This window comes from Pelodiscus sinensis, chromosome 1, assembly GCF_052426305.1.
Source record: "Pelodiscus sinensis isolate ZL-2025 chromosome 1, ASM5242630v1, whole genome shotgun sequence".
Taxonomy (NCBI): domain Eukaryota; kingdom Metazoa; phylum Chordata; order Testudines; family Trionychidae; genus Pelodiscus; species Pelodiscus sinensis.
Genome location: NC_143052.1, coordinates 339,743,671 through 339,763,645, shown reverse-complemented (window position 1 = coordinate 339,763,645; position 19,975 = coordinate 339,743,671). Strand labels below are relative to the sequence as shown.

The following is a 19,975-nucleotide window of genomic DNA, read 5'->3' as shown; positions in this document are numbered from 1 at the left end:
CAATTCTCCAGCTGGTGTTAAAGGGGACGCAGGCTCTTATTACTGCCTCGGAACAGCTCCGGTGGCGCCAGAGGCTGCGCTTGGGATAAGTGCTGGCTGCAGCAGTAGTCACAGCTACCCCGCAGCAGCAGCAGCAGCAGCAGCCCTGACACTGTGAGAACTGCAGCAGCAGCAGCCTCCTCCCCTTCTTTGCGGATTGTTTGCAGTGCATTAAGGTATTTATTTGTATGGCAGAGAGGTTTACACAGGGTGGGGTGATCAGGATAATGAGAAATATTTTGTCTGTGGCGTTGGCAGGGTGAGCGAGATTGTATGATTTTTTTTTTCATAATGATTGCCTTGCATGGCACTGGCAGGATACAAGGCAGCAGTTAGGCTGAAGCGGGTGCCTAAGTTGTGCAAAGGTTTTCACCAGGACAAAGCTTTGAGGAAAGAGGTGGTCTTGCATCCTCTGAGGGAGAAGGGATTCTGGGGAGAGAGATATGGGTGATAGTCCCATTCTGTGTATGTAAGAAGTACCCCCAGCAAGCTTCCTAACAGCAGGATTGGTCCAGATCCAATCTATTCTCAGGCTGAACTCTCCTTTACTTTGATAGGAGTTTTGCTGGAGGAATAAAAACAGGCTTTGGCATGTAATTTGTATGGCAGTTGATGAAATATCCTAATGTGTGTGATGAATTTAGGGAGGTATTATTGTATGTAACCATCTAGAGCCCTAGCAGAGTCCATTGTGAGACACAGAAACGGCCAAATGGGCCTTCACCTCTATCCTCTTGCCAGGGCTGAAACTAAAAGGATATATCAAATATTAATCTGCCTTATTGTAGGGGCATCATGATATAAATTTTTTCTATAGTCTTTATAAAATTTGCTATTGTCTCAGCATGTACATCTGATTTCTATGATTTAAACTGGAGAGTGAGTCCCACAGTTTGTATACGATAGAAGCAAATTTGGGTCTAAAATGAATGATGTATGTCATTATTATGAAGGCACAGTTTACAGGTGTGTCTTCTCTTCTCAGCCCAAACATTGGAGGCATCTGGAGCTTAGAGTTTTATACAGATAACAGAATACAGACATTTTAAGGGAAAGGTGAGATGTTTATTCTGGAAATACCTTAAAGAAATTACAAGTTTGACAAGAAAATTTACATTATCCAAGGATGGTAACAAAAGGAGTATAGGTGTTAGGGACAGGACACACTAAAGTAGAATCGGTGCTGGAACAGTTTTTAATAGTGAGGGTGCCAAGAGTCACTGAACTAAACCGTCAACCCTGTATATCAGGGCTACTCAACGTCAGAAGCCCCGGGGGCCACAATGATACTCACAGCACATGCTGAGAGCCGCAACTTAAGTGTGGTTGCATGTACATGAAAATATATATGCAAATAGTTGTTTACACTGATGGGCATGAATACAAAGATTAAGCCTTAAGCCGCAGCGCCAGACCCAAACGTGGCCAGCGTGAGCCCGTCAGCACCTTTCAGGCTCAGCCCACAAGGCTAAGCAGCTAGCACTTCCCACAATGCTCCAGTGCTCCTGGCATCTCCTCCTGGGGGGTTAGAGACGCTGACACCCTGTACCCATCTGTTCCAGCCAGCCCATCCACTTGCATCTTTTAATGTTCATCCCACCTGAGAGACGCCTCGCCATTGTGGAACATGTTCCCAGCAGAGGCCATGTTCAAAGGATCTAACCCACAGGCCACATGTTGAGCGTAAACCCAAACCCCATTGCAGGCCACAAACAAACAGGCCGCATGTTGAGTAGCCCTGCTGTATGTGATGGAAACCACTTCAAACCAGCTCCTATGGAATCTAGTGACAGCAGCCCGACAGAGCAGTCTGATTAGTACCGCTAGCATGGAAAGGGCTCTCTTGCTTGGATGGAAGCAAATAGTGACTTGGAAATCAAAGGAAAGTTAGTCTATCTAGGAGATGTGAGGAGGAGCTATCCCAGGAAAGTACTGTCAAGTGGTTAACACAAGAAGGGTTATACTTCCTTCTTTCATGGGGCAGAACTCACCCTGCAGTGCCTTCTGCTGGTAGCTCCAGGAAACTAGTTCTTTTGTCAGCCACATGCCTCCTCCTGGCTGGTGTCTCCCCCATCTTTGCCCCAACCTCCTGCTCCAGAACGCATCCCTCCTGGACCACGGTATCCTCTTCAAGACATTGCCCTCCAGCAATACCCACTCTAACAGCGTCTCATCCCCTTCCAGGGTTATCAGCAGTTCTCAGTCTGTACACCTGTCACTGTTGCCCAAATCTAGCCCCTCACTTAAAGGGCAAGCCCAGTCTGTCCAGGCCACACTCCAATAGTGGTTAGATGAAGTGTAAGGGGGAAACCTAGGCCCACCCATTATTCTAGGTCTGTGTTCCCTCTAATCACATGTAAAGCTGTGCTGCCACACAGCTTAATCAGCCCCACCCAGTCAGTCAGCTTCCTGCATCAAGCCTCTGACTGGGTGGGGCTGATTAATCACCTGTGAAGTTGTGCTGCCTTGCAGCTTAGAGGGAACACTGCTCTGGGTCCCAGCCAGGGATCCTCTGGCAGCAGCCTTGTCCTACCCTCCTTCACTGCCCTCTACTGCCTCTTATTCCTTGGGCCACTTCCCCTGTAATCTCTGCATCTCCTTCACCTTTGGATGCATCTAGATTGGCATGATTTTCCGGAAATGCTTTTAACGGAAAAGTTTTCTGGTAAAAGCATTTTCGGAACAGAGTGTCTAGATTGGCACGGACGCTTTTCCGCAAAAGCATTTTTTGCGGAAAAGCGTCCATGCCAATCTAGACGCGCTTTCCGCAAAAAAGCCCTGATCGCCATTTTCGCAATCGGGGCTTTTTTGCAGAAAACAAATCTGAGCTGTCTACACTGGCCCTTTTGTGCAAAAGCTTTGTGCAAAAGGGACTTTTGCCTGAACAGGAGCAGAATAGTATTTCTGCAAGAAGCACTGATTTCTTGCAGTAGGAAGTCAGTGCTTTTGCAGAAATTCAAGCAGCCAGTGCAGACAGCTGGCAAGTTTTTCCAGAAAAGCGGCTGATTTTCTGGAAAAACTGGCCAGACTAGACACAGCCTTAGTGTCTAGAGCCTCTATCCCACTTCCCTGAGCCTGTCCAGCCAGCAGTGCTCTCTCTAAGGTGCTGCCTCTTGTCAATCAGTCCTGTACCATCCCTGAACAGGACCCGACTGCTCCTCTCTGCTGGGCAACTCCTTATATAGAGCCAGCTGTCCTCTGATTGGCTTCTTCCAAGCCTCTCCCTGATTGGCCAGGACTCTGTTCAGGCTTCCTCCAGCCTGATTTAACCTTTTCTAGCCAGTGTTGGGCAGGTGCTCCATCACCCCTTCTAGGCCACTGATTGTCTATGGGATCTTGGGTAAATCAGTCTCGTGCTTCAGTTCTCCACCTGTAAAATGGGATAATAATCTCTCATGGGAGGGCGGGCTTGGGAGATTAAATCCATCTACATTTGTAATGGTCTTGTCGAAAAGGTGTGTCAATGCAAAATATTGTTATGTATTGTGCAGAGGTTGAACTGATAATACATATCCAGGGAGGAAGAGAATGAAACGCTGGTGGATCTGGGCTTTACATAGTGTTACTATACCCATGTGGATGCAAGAAAACTGGATGTTAGAACAAAGTTCCTAACAGCAGGAACTGTAAAGCAATGGGCTAGATGCCAAGGGAGTCACTGTATCAAGGGCTCATGGCACCATCACTGCACAGATGTGAAGACAAATTGGCTAAAATATTAGAGGGCCTAATGCAGGGTAAAGTCCTGCAAAATGTTGAAAGTCTGAAAGGAAGCTAATGATGATGTGACATCTCTCTGGCCATGAAGGCCTTTACAATGGGTAAGTACTGTGGTATCCACCATGGTATTTTGGAATTTCATGGGACTTTGGAATTTCAGCCTCCTGCTCCTAAAGCTGCACATCCCATCACTAAAAGAGATTCTCCACCAGTTCTTTGCAGTATAGGAGTTATGCTGCACAAGAGTAGTTCTCATATAATGCAGCAGAGGGCAGTAAAACATACAAACATGCTAGTTCTCTACAGTAGTTAGCACTTCAATAGGGCCTTTCATCCAAAGATCTTAAAAGAGCTTTGCAAACCTCCATTAATTAAGCCTAGCACCCCTGTGAAAAAGGAGCCACATAGAGATCTTTTTTTTTTTTTTTGCAAGATCTTCACATTTGCGCTGCAGACATTGTTTCGCATGCAACTGTTTAACAATGCCCATCATTTCTACACAGCAATTTAGGACAGGAAATGAAGAATATTACTGTATGCAACTGAAATTGAAAGTTTAATTTAGCAAGGTAAAACATAATTACATGGGGCAGAATTTGGGTGATTCATTTATGAAAACTACTAGAAGACTTACCAGGCATTGCTCAGGTCCTTCAGGACAGGGGGCTGGCAGTGTGCGGGGTGCACGAGTCAGAACAGGAGTTGGGGGGGCTCAGGGCAGGTAGTGGAGGGCGCAGGAGTCAGGGAGTTAGGTTTGGGGGAGGCTCCTGGCAGGGAGTAGAGGTACAGGAGTCAGGGTAGGGTGGTGAGAGGTGTGGAGGGGTCACGGCACGAGCTGGGGGTGCAGGTATCAGGGCAGATGGTCAGGAGTTCAGACCAGGGGTTCGGGAGCCCTTTCAATTAAAATCTAAATTTGTTCCAGTGTTCCCTCTAAGATTTTCCATCCATGAGTGGAGTGAGTTTTGTCTTGTGCACCAATATTGAGGTCATGCGCGCTTGTTCAGATGTATGCCACTGTGGCACCCAAGTTATAAATCTCTCCCTTTTCCCCTCTTCTGCCATGTCTCCCATCCTCCCCTCGCCCCATCTGCTCCCCTAGTGCTTGCTGCTGTCCCACCCCTCACCCTCTTCTGCTGTCCTGTCTCCTGGCCTCCTGCCCTTCTCACTCCCCTCAGCCCTCCTGGAACCTGCCTCCCTCCCCATCCTCTCTGACCCTTGTACCTGCCCTTCCCTTCCCCCCATGGCCATCCCTCCTCTTGCTCACCTCCCCATCCCCTTTCCTAACACCTCCCTCTACAGACCTGCCCTGCCTCTCTCCTGTGCCTGTCCCTCCCCTCCCTGTGTCTGCCTCTCTGCTTCACCCCCACAATCTTCCTGGCACATACACCTTCCCTTACCCCCTGCACCCTCCTGGTATCTCCCCCTTCCCTTACCAACTCTGCCCTCCCAACACCTGCCCCTCTTGCCCTCTTCCTTTCTGTTGCCCATCCCCTCACCACCCTCTTCCCCAGTTCTCGTCATGCCCCTCTGCACCCAGGGCTGGCCTTACCATGAGGCGAACTGAGGCAGTCGCCTCAGGTGCCAGACTGTGTGTGTGTGTGGGGGCGGGGGGGCGCCACTAGGACCCAGAGTGTAGAAAATTGTGTCTGCTGCTGGTGAACAAGGCATTTTAAGTTGTTAGTTCTCCTTTATTGGGGGTAGGTAGCAGAGCAGTACCATGAGAGGAGTAGAACAGGAAGAAGGCAGAATCGAGACCTTTCAAAGTTTTGGCCCAAGCAAGAGGGCATGGGGGCATCATTTGAGCTCCCCACCTCAGGTGCCAAAATGTTATGGGCCAGCCCTGTCTACACCTTCACACATGACTTGCTCCATCCCCTGCCTTCCTCATGCCCACCTCTCCTTTCAACCCCTGTTCTCCCAGCATCCTCTCCTCGCCTCTCCTCTTCCTTCCTCTTGCCCCCATTATCCCTCCCTTCCTCTCTCCCAGCATCACCCTGCTCTCTTCCCTCTCCCAGCATCACTGACACCTTCCCATCCCCCCCTCCCTGCTCCTCCTGCCCTTTCCTCTCATTGTCTCCTCTTGGTACCTGGCATTTGTCTCTCCTCCACCCTACCCCTTGGTGCCTTCCCCTTTCTTCTACTGCTCTGGCCCCCTCCTCTCCTCTCCGTCAGCACAAGCCCTTTCCTCTCCTAAGCCCCACCATCCCCTTTGTTATGTTCCTGCCCCTTCCCTCACCTTCTACCTTCCTGACATCTGCACCTGCAGGGCGGGGAAGCATGGCGGGCAGCTACCCTATGTGCTGGGACTGGAGCCAGGGCTGCGGTACTATTTTTAGTACTGAGGCCCTGGCCCAGGAGTAGCTGCACCATGGCTCAGCTCCAGTCCCAGCACATGGGGCAGCATGCTCCTAATGCTGGGACTCAAGTTGGGGTCACGGTGCTATTTTTTGTACTGTGGTCCCAGCCCCAGCATCTGTAGCCCCAGCTGCTTCCAGGGGCTGGGCCACGTGGTGGGTGACTGCCCTGTGTGCCAGGATGGGAGTTGGGCCAGGGTGCTATTTTTAGTACCAGGGCCCAGGCTCCAGCTCCAGCTCCAGCAGCAGTCTGGGGTGAAGCAGCTGGGGCCGCAACTGCACAGCTCTGCTGACGGGGTGGGTGGGAATGAAATTCTTGGTACGTACCCACCAGGCACACACCTTACAGGGAACCCTGATTTCTTCCCATTGGTTTTCCTGGCTTCCTGCCAACACTTCCTGGATACCCACTGTTCTGGGTTTAACTCTTTAGTTATTGAATGCTGGAATGTTTAGAAAAGGGTAGTACCCCTCCCATCCATCACAGTCTGACTTCAGGGTCCGCTTGTCAGGTTCTTTGCAGAATTGGTGAGTTTGCTGATTTGGATGAGTCTATCAGTCCTCTGTTCAGAGCTTTAGTTTGTTAACATGCAGCTCTGGGTGTGAGAAGCAGAATTGAAGACAAAATGAAGAATATGCAGTTGCCTTTTCATATCCTTTGCCCTGTGGCTTAAATTAATGGAGATTGCCTATCTCCTAGAACTGGAAGGTCATCAAGTCCAGTCCCCTGCCTTCACAGCAGGACCAAGTACCATCCCTGACACATTTTTGCCCCAAATTGCTAAATGGCCTCCACAAGGATTGAACTCATAACCCTGGGTTTAGCAGGCCAATGCTCAAACCACTGAGCTACCCCTTCCCCTTGTACAGGTTGCTGGCTAGGTGCCCAGCTTTGAAGTCAGCAGCACTCAGCAGCAGCACAGAAAGTGAGGGTGGTATGGTATTGGGGGGGTCATCACTTTTGCAGGGGATAGGGCTGGCCTTACTAATGAATGACATAGGAAATTGCCCACGGTGCTGTGGTTGTGGGGGGGAGGGGCACTGTGGTCAGCCCTCCACCACCAGCCAGCCCAAACCCCTTGAACCCCCAAGTGCTGGGTCCAGAGATGGGAAGGGGCAAAGCTAGAGGTATCCTGGCCAAGGGCTCTCACCTTGCGCTGGGCTCCAACTGCTATTCCCAGCTGGGCTGGGGAGAAATGGGACTTTCTCTTTCCTCCTCCCTCTGGCTACTGGAAGCTAGGCAGCTGCTGGCTGGGAGCCCAGCTCTGAAGGCTGTATATCCGCCAACAGCAGGACAGAAGGAGGAGTGGAAATATCCTATTCCTCCTACAGTAGCCTTGCAACCATCACCCTACACTCTCCTTTTAAGCCAGGACTCCAACAGGTACAACACCCACATTTTAGATTTAAATACCTGAAACCACAAAATTTAAGATTTTAAAATCCTATGATTGTTGAAATTTACCAAAACAGACTTTGAATTTGGTAGGGCCTTATTGATAGGCTGTCACACAGGTTGCATACTCCTGATGCCAATTTGTCTGGGGATGTCACCCCGATCTTGACATCTCAAACTTACGCTGTGTATATCATAACTGATGAGACAAAGAAGATAAATACATATAAATAAGCCTTAACATATTTAGCAAGTTGTAACTTTTCCACTGATACCATATCTTGTATAACTCACTGCATTTTTGCAATCGGTATCTGTAACATAATAAATGGTCACTCAGATTGTATACAACATCACAGATGGTTTGGTGCATTTTAATTGAATTTGAGTTTCCATTCAAATAGCACTTTAAACAGCTCGCAAATACAAAAAGAATCATTTAATAAATAAGATATGCATCATACACTATTTTCTCACATAATAATAATGTAAATATTAAAAATTGCTTAAATGTACAGATACAGTTTATCCTCTTGGCTAGCAACAGGAAGTCTCAGATTTAATGAAAAAGCTAACTTTAGTTTCAGTTCAACATGTTTTAATGCTTATAACCTAAAGAGAATCAATCTCCTTGGTGTATTCCTTGATACAGAGAACAAACATATACCCATTCAGTTTGCTAGGCTAGAGTACACCTGCAAATCATCATTAACATGGTTAATTTAGATCATGATTAAAATCAGTACTGATAGGTGCTGGATTGAAACTCAACAGATCTGGTGCCAGTTCCTAACTCTGCTGCAGGCTTCCTCTGAGACCATGGTGAAATCGCTTCACCGTGATATTCCAGATTTGTAAAACAGAGATCCAATAGGGACTTCTGTTGTATGTTTTGTCCATTTAGGCTATGTCTACACTACGTGTTTTGTCAGAAGAGGCAATGCAAATGAAGTGCTGATTAGCATTTTCTCGTGCTTCATTTGCATAAGAGGTTTTTGTCCAAAAACATGCAGTGTGGATGTGTCCATTTTGCGCAAAACCCCCTTTTTGCGCAAGATCCTTATGCTTCTCCCGGAGAGGATAAGGATCTTGCGCAAAAAGATTTTTTTTTCAAAAAACAGATGGATCTACACTGCATGTTCTTGCGCAAAAATGGATCAGAATAGATTATGCAAATGTAGTGCGAGAAAATGCTAATCAGTGCTTCATTTGCATTGCCTCTTCTGACAAAACATGTAGGCTGTGTCTAGACTGGCAAGTTTTTCCGCAAAATCAGCTGCTTTTGCGGAAAAACTTGCCAGCTATCTACACTGGCCGCTTGAATTTCTGCAAGAACACTGATTTCCTACTGTAAGAAATCAGTGCTTCTTGCGGAAATACTATGCTGCTCCCTTTCGGGCAAAAGCCCTCTTGCGCAAATCATTTGCGCAAGAGGGCCAGTGTAGACAGCACAGTACTGTTTTGCGCAAAAAAGCCCCGATGGCTAAAATGGCGATCGGGGCTTTTCTGCGCAAAAGCGCGTCTAGATTGGTTTGGACGCTTTTCCGCAAAAAGTGCTTTTGCGGAAAAGCGTCTGTGCCAATCTAGACACTCTTTTCCGCAAATGCTTTTAATGGAAAACTTTTCCGTTAAAAGCATTTGGGGAAAATCATGCCAGTCTAGACATAGCCGTAGTGTAGACATAGCCTTAGAGCACTGGCTCTTTGGGACAGATACTTTCTTTTCCTGTGTGAATAAACAGTTCCTAGTACAACAGGGCCATGATCTGAGTTAGGGTTTCCAAGTTATACGGCAACATAAATAATCTGGTTTAACATTTTAGGTAATCGTAAGAAATGTAATGTAAAAATAAATAAAAAAGAATAGAAGGAAAAGAGCAATAGTATCAATTAAGCGTAGAGCATATGCAGATTGCTGACCTAGAATTACTTCACATGAGTTCTAAAATGGTTGTGGTTTTGATGGAATAACCAAGATATTCTTAATTTAAGATGATATCTGGGTCTGTAAAATACAAGAGATAAAGGACAGGTAAAGTTAAAATAAGAGGAGATGTGGATATATTGGTGAAGGATGAAACCATGGTGATGGCATTTAGCTGATGAATCTGAGACTTCCTCAAATCTATTAAAGAACCTGAGAATTTTCTTTTTCAACTCTGCAATGGGGCAGTTCACTGTCAGTATCTGATATTTGCTAGTCAAGGTAGATTGGTGAGATAAATCACATGCTACTGCAGGCCAGTACATAGTGGGGGTGTGAACGTGTCCCCAATGGGGCCGATTCCGGTTGGTTGGGGGAAGGCTGGGGCTGATTCCCCCTGCCAGGAGCGAGGCCGGGGGCAGGGTTGGGCCCGGTGTACCCCCCGCCTTCTCCCGCCAGCTCCATCTGCAGCCCCCAGTTGCTCTCCCCAACACCAATGCCCGGCAGCCTACAGTGTTTCCAGCCAGACCCAAGCAACAGCCGCCCCCTCAGCCAACTGCCAGCCACAGTGGCCAATCAGAGTTGACAAAGAGAGGGACCCACCGCCAATGCCCGGCAGCACAGAAGGGAAGGGCTTCTGAGAGCTTTAGTCCTGCCCCGATCTCTCAGTGCTGCCCGACACAGGGAGGGAAGCGGGGGAGGCAAAAAAAGGACTACAACTCCCAGCATGCCGTGCAGTTCTCCTGTGGCATATATGAGAAGCCAGCCCTATGGGTGAGGTGGGGACAGAGTACTGACTAACTGCACACAGCAAAAGTGGGAGACCTCTGAAACCTTCATTCTGAGTCCAGGTCTTAAAGATCCCATAGTGAGGGGAGTGTTCTTCTAACCGCAGCAATAGTGTGACAGCCCCTCTTCTGCAAGGCAGACAGGCTGTGCCCCAGGATGGGTGGTGCGACTGGCTGGGGGGCCGCTGGCTATAGCAGGAAGTGCTCAAGAGTATAACTTCTGCCCCCTGCTCCAGCTGTGCCTCGCTCCTTGCCCTTGGCCGCCTGGATATATAGGAGTTGCTTCAGGACGGGCCACTGCAGCTCTAGCACATGCTAGAGGTATCACGATAGCCTCAGCTTTCCACGTGACCAGGCAGGATTGGGTTGGGGGTGTGCATGGCTTGGTTCTGGGGACAGGGCCTCGGGCAGAAGGGGCAGGGCTGGGTCTTACCTTCCCCATCTGGGCTTTTACCCGACTCCCATGAGTGGCCTGCTGCCCAAGCCCCCTTTCCCCCATGCTCTGGCTGGCCGGGGGAAGGCTGGCACTGATTTCCCCAGGAAGGAGGCGGGGGGAATCAGCTCCAGCCTTCCCCTAGCTGGCTGGAGCAGGCTTAGTTGGGAAACCATCGGGAGCGCATTCGCACCCTTGCGGTCCACATTTTTACCCTGCCTTTCTATTTAAAATATTCAAATTAATCCCAGTTAAAAAATGCTGCCATTGTGAAGAACCATGTATTCAAAGAATCCCTGATTTATGTTTAAAAGATCACTTTGTATGATTAAAATAAGGTGGGGCCTGGGGTGGGGGCACTGAATCCAAATTTCCTTTTGATCATTGATGCTGCTTTTAGTTTCATTATTTTGTTTACATGTCCATTTAACTTTCTAGTTTTGGCATATAAGTGACGAAGTGTTTGTGTATGTCCAACACTGCAGAGTTGGAATTAAAGTGCATATTTTAAACTGCATGTTGGACCTCTCTGGTCTGGCACCCTTGGGACCTGACTGGTACCAGATAAGGGATTTTTCCGGACCAGGGATAGTTATTTCATGCCCCCTGCTGCTGGGCCCCCTCTGCAAACCCCCTTTTCCCCCCCAGGCTTCCTGGCTCTCCCCACAGCCCAGCTGAAATGCACGCCACCTTCCGCAGCCCAGATGAGCTGTGCACTGGTTTCCTGCACCTGCCCTTCCCAGCCCAACTGAACCATGTCCTGGCCCCCCCTTGCAGCCCAATTGAGCAGCGTGCCAGTTCCCTGGCCCCCATCCCCCTGCAGCATGCTGAGACTCTGATTGTAGAACATCCATGGTCATGCCGACCATGGATGTTGCCAGACCAGAAAATCCTGGATTTTAGAGGTGCAACCTGTAGAATATTTACCTGTGTTGTGCAGGCCCTTAACTCAAATTAATTTTTGTTTTTTGGAAAAGCACACTACTAAAATGTTCCAAGGTGTTATAGCTTAAAGCCCAGGAAGGTGAATGAAACAGTCAGTGGTCAGGAAGGAAGGGGTAACTAAAATAGGCTGTTTAGCAGCAGAATGAGTATTCCTCCCTGCTTTTAGTCTCTCTTACCACCAGATGGTCAATTCTGTCATCAGGGCCAGTCCTCAGCCTCTGTGTCTCTCCCTCTCATTGTAACACTTGTGGGTTTTATACTTTTTACTGCCTACCTTGTCCTCATTTCCTACAAGCCAAATCCATGTTTGATCCATGGATGTGTTTCAGTCACTGAAGGTGTTTAAATTATGAGCAACAGCCAACAGTCTCTTGTTTACATTGTGGACTTAGTGGAAGAACAGGACTGGTGCACTAGGGAAAAAAAATCCGGTGTGTTTGTAGAGGACAATATAAAACAACTAACACAAAACAGAAAGGCCAGGATCACGGCTCAATGCCCACATTGTAGGGCCAAACACATTTGGGAATGATGCAGTCATGTATGTGCTGGGACCGCCTTGTATGATTTCACAGAGCAAAGCAGCCAGCAAAAGAGAACAGAATGAGCCTGGAGATGTTTCCTGGTGCTTGTGCAGTCATGGGGGTAGGTAATAATTTGTATAAGTGGCATGGTATAGCTGTTAGATTTCTGGTTAAGAATTCTGGAGGCAGGATTTTTTGTGTGTCTTTGGGTTTTGGCTTGGAATTTTTTTACTACTAAGCAGCCATTTGGTTCTTAAGAGAAAACATTGTCTACTTCAACCTTAAGATAAAGGCTGAGGAAGGAATTACTGGGTGGAATTTTCTGGCCTGGGTTATACAGAAGATTAGACGAGGTGATCATAATGGTCCCTTGTGACTAGAAACATTTATAAAAAACCAGGAGACAGTACAGAAAATTAAGTTATAATCTGATTTCATAATATGGCCAGAAAAGATCACTAGTTTGAAACAGTCTAACATCTTTTCTGTACAACATATAAAAATCTGCGATAAAAAAGATCTAATACATCATCTAACAATGCCATTACAGTGCTGTCTTCTATGGCAGAGGTGCTCAACTTTTGTTGAATTACACCCCACTTTAGAATTGTTTTTAACTTGGAGAACCATTCTTCCCCCCCCCCCCATCCCAAATAGCTAGAAGGACACTGCATATCTGTATGCCAGGTTGCAAAACCATTCATTTGAAGGCTCTTCATGCTTTCTGAGAAAATTTGACATGACCTCTGTTGAGAATCTTTGTGCTCTGGTATATATCTATGCTGTTCCCACTAATATTTTGCTCTGAGATAGCACTATTCATTTTAGAAATGTAAGGGCTTTGCAAACATTAATAAATTAGGCCTTGTAACATTCCTGTGAGGTAGATATTACAAATGAGAAAATTGAGGCACAGAGCTGCTTTCTCAGAGTCACACAGAAAGGCTGCAGCAGCATCAGGAACAGACTTCTCTTGTTCCTGACTCCCAGTCCTATGCTTTGACCAGTAGACAATGGATTAACTTGGCTGTGTAATCTGGTCATGTAGACATGCAGGGATGGGTAAAAGGTGAAAGAAAGGGTGATTGATCTTTCAAAAGGGATGTAAAAACCTGTTTAAAATGTTAACTGGTTAAACTATATGTTTAACTGGTTAACCAGCCCGCCATGTCATGCCATGGGTAGGTGGGGGGATGCTCTGATCCAGCAGGGCAGCCGGTTAACTGGTTACATCGGTAAGCATGCTAGTAAAACATTGCTTGCCAGGTAACTGGTTACCTCTTTACATCCTTATCTTCCAGTTGGTCTGGGGTACAAACAATCTAGATTCACAGCTCTGCCACATATTTCCTTTGTGACCTTGGGCAAGTCTGTGTATCTACATTACATCTAAATTTTTCACTTGGGAAGTGAGGATAATTCTTCCTTTCTCCCAGCCACTGTCTGTCTTGTCTATCTAGACCTGCAGTTGGGGCACTGTCTCATACTGTGTGTACAGATAGCAGTAAGGCACTGTAGTAGAAATAATTTTGCCTCTTAAAATCAATCTAGCTGTTTGATGAACCAATATTTTTATGGGGGTTCCTGCTCAGTGTTTTCAACCAGTGGTTGGCTATAAATTTGACTTTAATGTGCTGAACTGTTCTAGTGAAATCCTTGTTCTTTCAGCAGGTCTCTCTTCTAATCCCATCAATGATGAGTTCAGGCAGTGACAAATGGCAAACTCCGCCTGACGCTGCAGTCTCCATCTCTCGCTCTCTGTCTCCCCATCACTTTGACTGTATAACACAAAAACGCAGCGTTTTCCTGATGTGCAGCCAGGATTTGCATTATTCTCTTCCAGTAAAGGCTGGGCTGGCTGGCAAAGCTATGAAAAACAGAGAACCCACATAAGGTGGGCAGGCTCTCATCCTAGGCTGATGTACATCATTGAAAGTAAATCCAGCAAGACCTAGGGAGGGCTCTAAACATTGGTAGGTAGAGAAGGAGGAAGCCAAAGAATCTAAACGTAAACAGCTTAACTACTCCTTTCCTCTGAAGAAGTGGGTTGTGCCCACGAAAGCTCATGATACCATCCACATGTTTTGTTAGTCTTTAAGGTGCTACTAGACTATTTGTTTTTTAAGCTTTTCCTGTTACAGACTAACTCTGCTACCCCTCTGAAGCTCAAAAGCCTCAGACAGCATGCTCTGTAATTAGAGGATGGTAAATTGTGTGTGTGTGTGTGTGTGTGTGTGTGTGTGTGTGTGTGTGTGTGTGTGTGTGTGTGTGTGTGTGTGTGTGTGTGTGTGTGTGTGTGTGTGTGTGTGTGTGTGTTTTCTAACTAAGTTTGGTGTGTGACAGATGCAGCACTGACAGCCCAGGAAAATGAATTCCTCTCTATCCAGGTGCCAGGCTACAACCGTGTATCTATTTATCTTTGCTTCTTGTAGCTCCCTTGTCATAGGGCACAGCTGCCCAGGGAAGCCGACAGACTTGCTGGGCCCCTGAGCAAGATGGGGAGGGGCTGGCTCCATGCTCCCAGAGGGAGCGGGGCCTCAGGCACAAGGGGCAGGGTTGGTACAGCCAGGCCTCAGAACAGCATGTAGCGCACCGCATCATGATGTTGCCCACATGCAGCTGTCACAGCCACATGGTGCACGCTGTGCAGCATTCTCGTGGGCTCTGGCGGCTGCTGCTGCTGCTTCTGTGGTAGTGGTTGCAGCAGCCTAGAGCCCTGGGCCCATTTGAATCAACAGGCCCCGGGTCAACTGCCCTCTTTGTCTCCCCCATCTGTGGGCCTACCTCTGCCCTTTAGCACCCCCCCTTCCTCTCCAGGAACCCCCTAGCTCAATTTTTCCTCACCCCTCCCCATGCAGGGTTGGAGCTGGTGCCATTACTTAGTCCTTTAGTCACACTTAACCCTTTCCAGCTTAGCAAAAGTCCATCTAAAAAGTCTCAACAAAAGGGTTCTTTTGTCCTTCCAGGGCTTGTGTAAGTTCAGTTCACTCTCTGAACCCTGTTCCTAGATCCCATGGCTGACCCTAAGGGGCCCAGGGCAACCCTCTAGTGACCACCACAGGCCCTGCCTCTGCCCTGCCTCTGCTTTACTCCCCCTTCACACCCACTCCACTCCTTCCCCCAAGTCCTGCACCACTGCCATTGCACTCCTTGCCTGAAGCCCCCTCCCCCAAGTGACGCGAGTTGGGGGGATTACTGGGGACCTGGCACAGAGTGGTAGCAGTGGTCGCCACCCCCACTCCCTGCACACACTACAGCAGTGGGAGCCAGAGTGACATGGCAGCCTGCTCCGCTCTGCCCTGCCGCCCATCTCCTAGCCCATTGCTCTCCTTTTCACTGCAGTGGTGGGAAGCAGAGCACCCTGAGGCCATGATGGGGCCCTCTGCTTCCTTGGTGAAGTGGGGTACAGTGGGCTAGGAGATGAGCAGCAGGGTGGAGGGGAGCAGGCTTCTGAGTCCTTCTGGCTCCCGTTGCCATGGTGAGTGCTGGGGAGCCCGACCACCGCTGTTGCCCTGAGTCAGGCCCTAGGACGGGTAATCCCCTGGGCTGCCCTGGGCCCCACAGGTCTTGTCCACAGGACTGTTGAGGCAGCCGACACAGAGCCTCTCAGAGCCTGGGGCAGCCACTCAGAACTGTCCCATGGATAGGACAACTCTGCCTGCCCCTTTCTGAGCTTTCCTCTACTCTGGCACAGAGCACTGGTTCCCCTTGGAGCACAGTTTCCTGCAAGCCCCAATACAGGACCTTCCACACCAGTCTGAGGCCCTTTTATGAGGTGCATCTAATATCAATATAGCATCAGAGCCCCCTATAATCCTGCCTCTTCAGGCTGGGAAGCAGCTAATTAATTATGCCAGAAGTGAATCTGGCCCCAGCTCCCTTTAATGGGACCAGTCATTTCTGCCACACCATCACTGTAGCATCTGAGCAGACACATCTGTTGGTCCTGTGTTGATTAAAGGCTGAGTCCACAGAATTGCTTCCAAGTCCATATTTATAACCCCTACTCCCACCGAGTTCTATTGTGGCTAGTGGCAGATGAGGGCACACAGCCTCTCTTAGGATCAGGCTCACAGTATTTTATCTTGCATTTATTTAAAGGACAAACTCGTGACCATTTGTGGGAAGCTTTGTTTATTCTAGGTGTGTGGTTTTTAATCTCCTAGCCCACATATTGGTGTTATTAGAATGGAAGAACAAACCTCCCTGTAGCTTTCAAAATGCCAGCTTGCTCAGTTTTTAAAGGCATTCAAGGATGTTGTATTTAAAGCTACAGCATCAATCTCTGTTTCTTTAGCATATATTACCTTGTTCAGTCGTGTGTCTCACTCACATCTTCCATTGGATGGCTTGCCATCCTCTCAGCTTGCACACGGCCAAAGCTGAACTCTTCAACTTCCCTTCTATGACCTCCTCCTCCTCCTCCATTATTGCTGACAACACCTCTGTTCTTCCTCTCATCTCATCCTGTAGCCATGGGCTCTCTTTGATTGCTCCTGCTTCTTTGCCCCTGTGCAGCCAGGACAGAACTAAGTCTTGGGGTTTTGTGCCTCACAATGAATGGCTGAGTCACAGCCTAGTTACCCTCACCTCAAATGCTGCAATGTTCTCCTCTTAAGGCCGTCTGACACTCCCTTCCCCCATCCTTGTATGTCCAAAATACTTTTGTCACAAAACCAATTCACTTCAACTGTGTCATCTTCCCCTTGGAGTAGTTATGGATTGGGATGTAGAAATTCTAGCCTAGTAGTCAGAAAAGGAGTCAAGTCTAGTGGGTGGAGCAGGCATGCAGGTTGGGGAACAAAGTCGGGGGTCAGCCCCAGTGCTAGGGGTGGAACCAGAGTTCAAACTTTGAATAAAAGCTGAGACTCAGAGCCTAGGTCAGGTGCCAAATGCCGGAACTAATGGCGAAGCTGGAGTCAGAAGTCAGATTTGGGACTGGTCATTCCGGATTGGAGGCAAGGCATAAGGACAGGAGGAAAGGCCAGGATCAAGCAGAGAGCGGGAACACAGTGGGAACAGGAACCAGGGCAGGCATAAGGCAGGCACAAGCAGGGTTCAGAGCAGCTACAACAGGAAACCACTCTATTGCTTAGGCAAACAGCTTGATTCTCTTCCTGGCTTAAGTAGCAGTGTTGTCTTCAAGTCGTCATTGTCAAGTCCAAGTCGAGTCTCAAGTCACTACAGTTCAAGTCTCAAGTCGAGTCTTGAGATCCTAAAGTCACTTCCAAGTTAAGTCCCAAGTCAAGTCTCAAGTCTTAATTTAAAAAATGGCAAGTCACTTTTGTACAAGCCATCAATATTGACATTTTCAGACAATTTTTTCACCAAGTCGATTTAACAAAATTAACAAGTCTCAAGTCGAGTCTCAAGTCACAAACAATGAACCCGAGTCGAGTCTCAAGTCGAGTCACTTAGGCGACTTAAGTCGGACTCAAGTTCAGGTCGTGGGACTCGAGTCAACAACTCTGTTTAATAGTATAGCTGAGCCAATCAGTGGACACAAGTGAGCCTTCCATAGGTGGTGCCTCAGCTATAGCCCAAGTAGCTTCTTAGTCCACCCAGTTTCTGCATTGTTTGGGTGGAGGCCAGGATGTGGCAGACGCCTGGCCCTGGGTTCAGGACTGAGACCCTCACAGAGTCACTCTTTCTCCATTGCACTGCACATCAGATTCAAATATCTTGGTCTCACTTTCCAGGCTCAGTATAGGCTTCAGGGCAGGTCCCCTTTCATGCTACTCTGCCAGCAAGGCGGGTTATTTCGTGCTTCCACACATCCCCCGCTAAACAATGAACTGCATGCCACCTAGAGCATGGCTCAGAGCTGCACAGAGCACGCAGTGCAGTGCTCCAGCGGCAATTTAAAGGGCCCAGGGCTCCAACCACCACTGCTGCTGCAGTAGCAGCAGCAGCAGCTGGGAGCCCCAGACCCCTTTGAATTGCGGGGCCCTGGGGCAACTGCCCCCTCTCCTCCTCCCATTGGTGGGCCTGAGTGCTGAGCCCTGCCCCACTGAAGCCAGCAGGAGCCAATGGGTGCTCAGTAGCTTTGGGTAGTAAAGTAAAACTAGGTAGTAGCTGATATAATGTGCTGTTGTTTCACACTATTGCAGAGTCTGAAAGCAGAGATGGACAAGATACTAGAAGCGGTGATGATGTCTTCATATCCCAACAACGTGAAACAAGGGCTAGTGAGACGCGTCATAGAAGCAATAAAGCAGCCCATGGACAGTGAGCAGTGCTGGTCCATGCTAGAACTCTCCACCAAGCTCTATCTCATGGGTGACACCAAGTTTAAGAGAGAGATTGGCAAAGAGATTTTAGAAGTTTATGGTCACTACCACCTGGAGGAGTTTGAGGAGTTCTTCAATGTCCGATTCCTCCTGAGTCTTCTCCAGGAAGGTTATGGGCCTGCGGGGAAAAGGAGCTTTTATGTGCTAGATTACATTCACTTGGGACTGCAGTTCATCTTGGAGAGCCCATCAGCTAGTGACATTTTCAGCCTGTTGAGGATTGAAGTGCTCCGCAAAGTCTGCGAGCGACCTGGGCCCAAGCAGTGTGTGAAGATCTGTAAGCTCTTATCCCAGCATCCTCAGTGTGTCCCCACCGGCAAGCACCAGATTTTGTTTTGCCAGCAGCTAATACGGTGCATTGGGCAGTTCCAGTGCATCTCGGAGGGAGAAGATGACATCATGGAGTTTCTGGACCATGTGAACAAAGTGAGCGGATTGCTGCAGAAGATCTGGAAAGCTCAGACTAATTCTATTCTACCATCCCTGAAGGAGCTTTTTACGATCATTTCTTCGACAGGTAAAAACAATACAGTGTGTTTTCAGGCATGGGTTAATAATAAACTAGAATGTCTTACATTTTAAATGGTTCTAAAAGATTCAGTGTTTCAGGAATGTAATAAAACAGATAAAGCTTTCAGTGCTGAAGCTATCTGGCTTTAGGAAAAGGAAGACCTAAATTCCAATTGCATTGCTCTCTAAGTTGTCCATTAAGCCATGTGGTAGAAGTAACTGCTCTGGTGCATATGACCTCACTGAGTTATTACAAAAGCACTTGGTGGAGAATTTCAAAGGTTAGTAGGGCTCCTCACCTGGGTGCATTCTCATTTTTGTTATCCATGTGTAGAATAAATGTTGTTACTTGCACCGAGGTATGTGCAGATGTGCACCACCAGTAGAAATACATGTTGCCAGCTGTGGGTGCTGTGGGCATTTTGTTAATCAGCTGGGTGGCATTTGAATCTTTCCTGAGTAGCTGCCCAAGCACTCGGCTTGTAGGGAACACTCTCCTGACTCACTATGGGCAGTCAAATACCTATTCTCCACTCCTACAAACTCCAGTGTGAGTTGGCACCTGTCTGTGTTGAGTGCCTTTGGAACCTCACCATTAGTCTTGTGCCTTGAGGCATGCCCCAGGGCTGTAAAATACCCAGAATCATCCCACCGGGGGTTATAGAGATTGACTAATATAAAGTGAGCAAAGAGAGCGAATTTACTTGCATAAGTTTTAGGGGTCAGAACCAACTGGCCAGTTGTTAGAAAAGCAATAGCACTCTCCAGAGGCTAACATTCATTTGCATATGTCTCTGCCTCTCTTTCAGCTGCATGCATCACAAAACACCAGAGTGTCTGCTATGACCATGCCTTGTGTGCTGTTAAGAACATAGGAACTGCCATCCTAGAACAGATCGGTGTTGAGTCAGTGGAACTGTGCTGTTTTACACTGGCTGATGAGCTGGCCCTTTGTGAGGCTAGAAAAGATTCAACCTTTGCAGTAGAAACACAATCACATTAACTGGATTTCTCAATGGCTGTTAGCTTTAACACTAACTATTCTTACTAATA

At 47.9% G+C, this 19,975-nt stretch overlaps 1 protein-coding gene across 2 annotated transcripts in view; it reads left to right on the top strand.

Moving 5' to 3' along the window:
• Positions 1 to 69: 69 nt before the first annotated feature.
• USP35 (ubiquitin specific peptidase 35) overlaps positions 70 to 19,975 on the top strand; it is a 58,239-nt gene continuing 38,333 nt past the window's right edge. Inside the window, exons 1-2 of one of the 2 annotated variants that reach the window (XM_006131912.5) lie at positions 70 to 215; positions 18,233 to 18,929. In XM_006131912.5, the coding sequence (XP_006131974.3) occupies positions 18,248 to 18,929 (682 nt within the window). In that variant the 5' untranslated portion in view covers positions 70 to 215; positions 18,233 to 18,247. Of the gene's footprint in view, positions 216 to 18,176; positions 18,930 to 19,975 lie in introns of those variants that run through there. The other variant, XM_025189114.3, reaches the window with a different exon arrangement.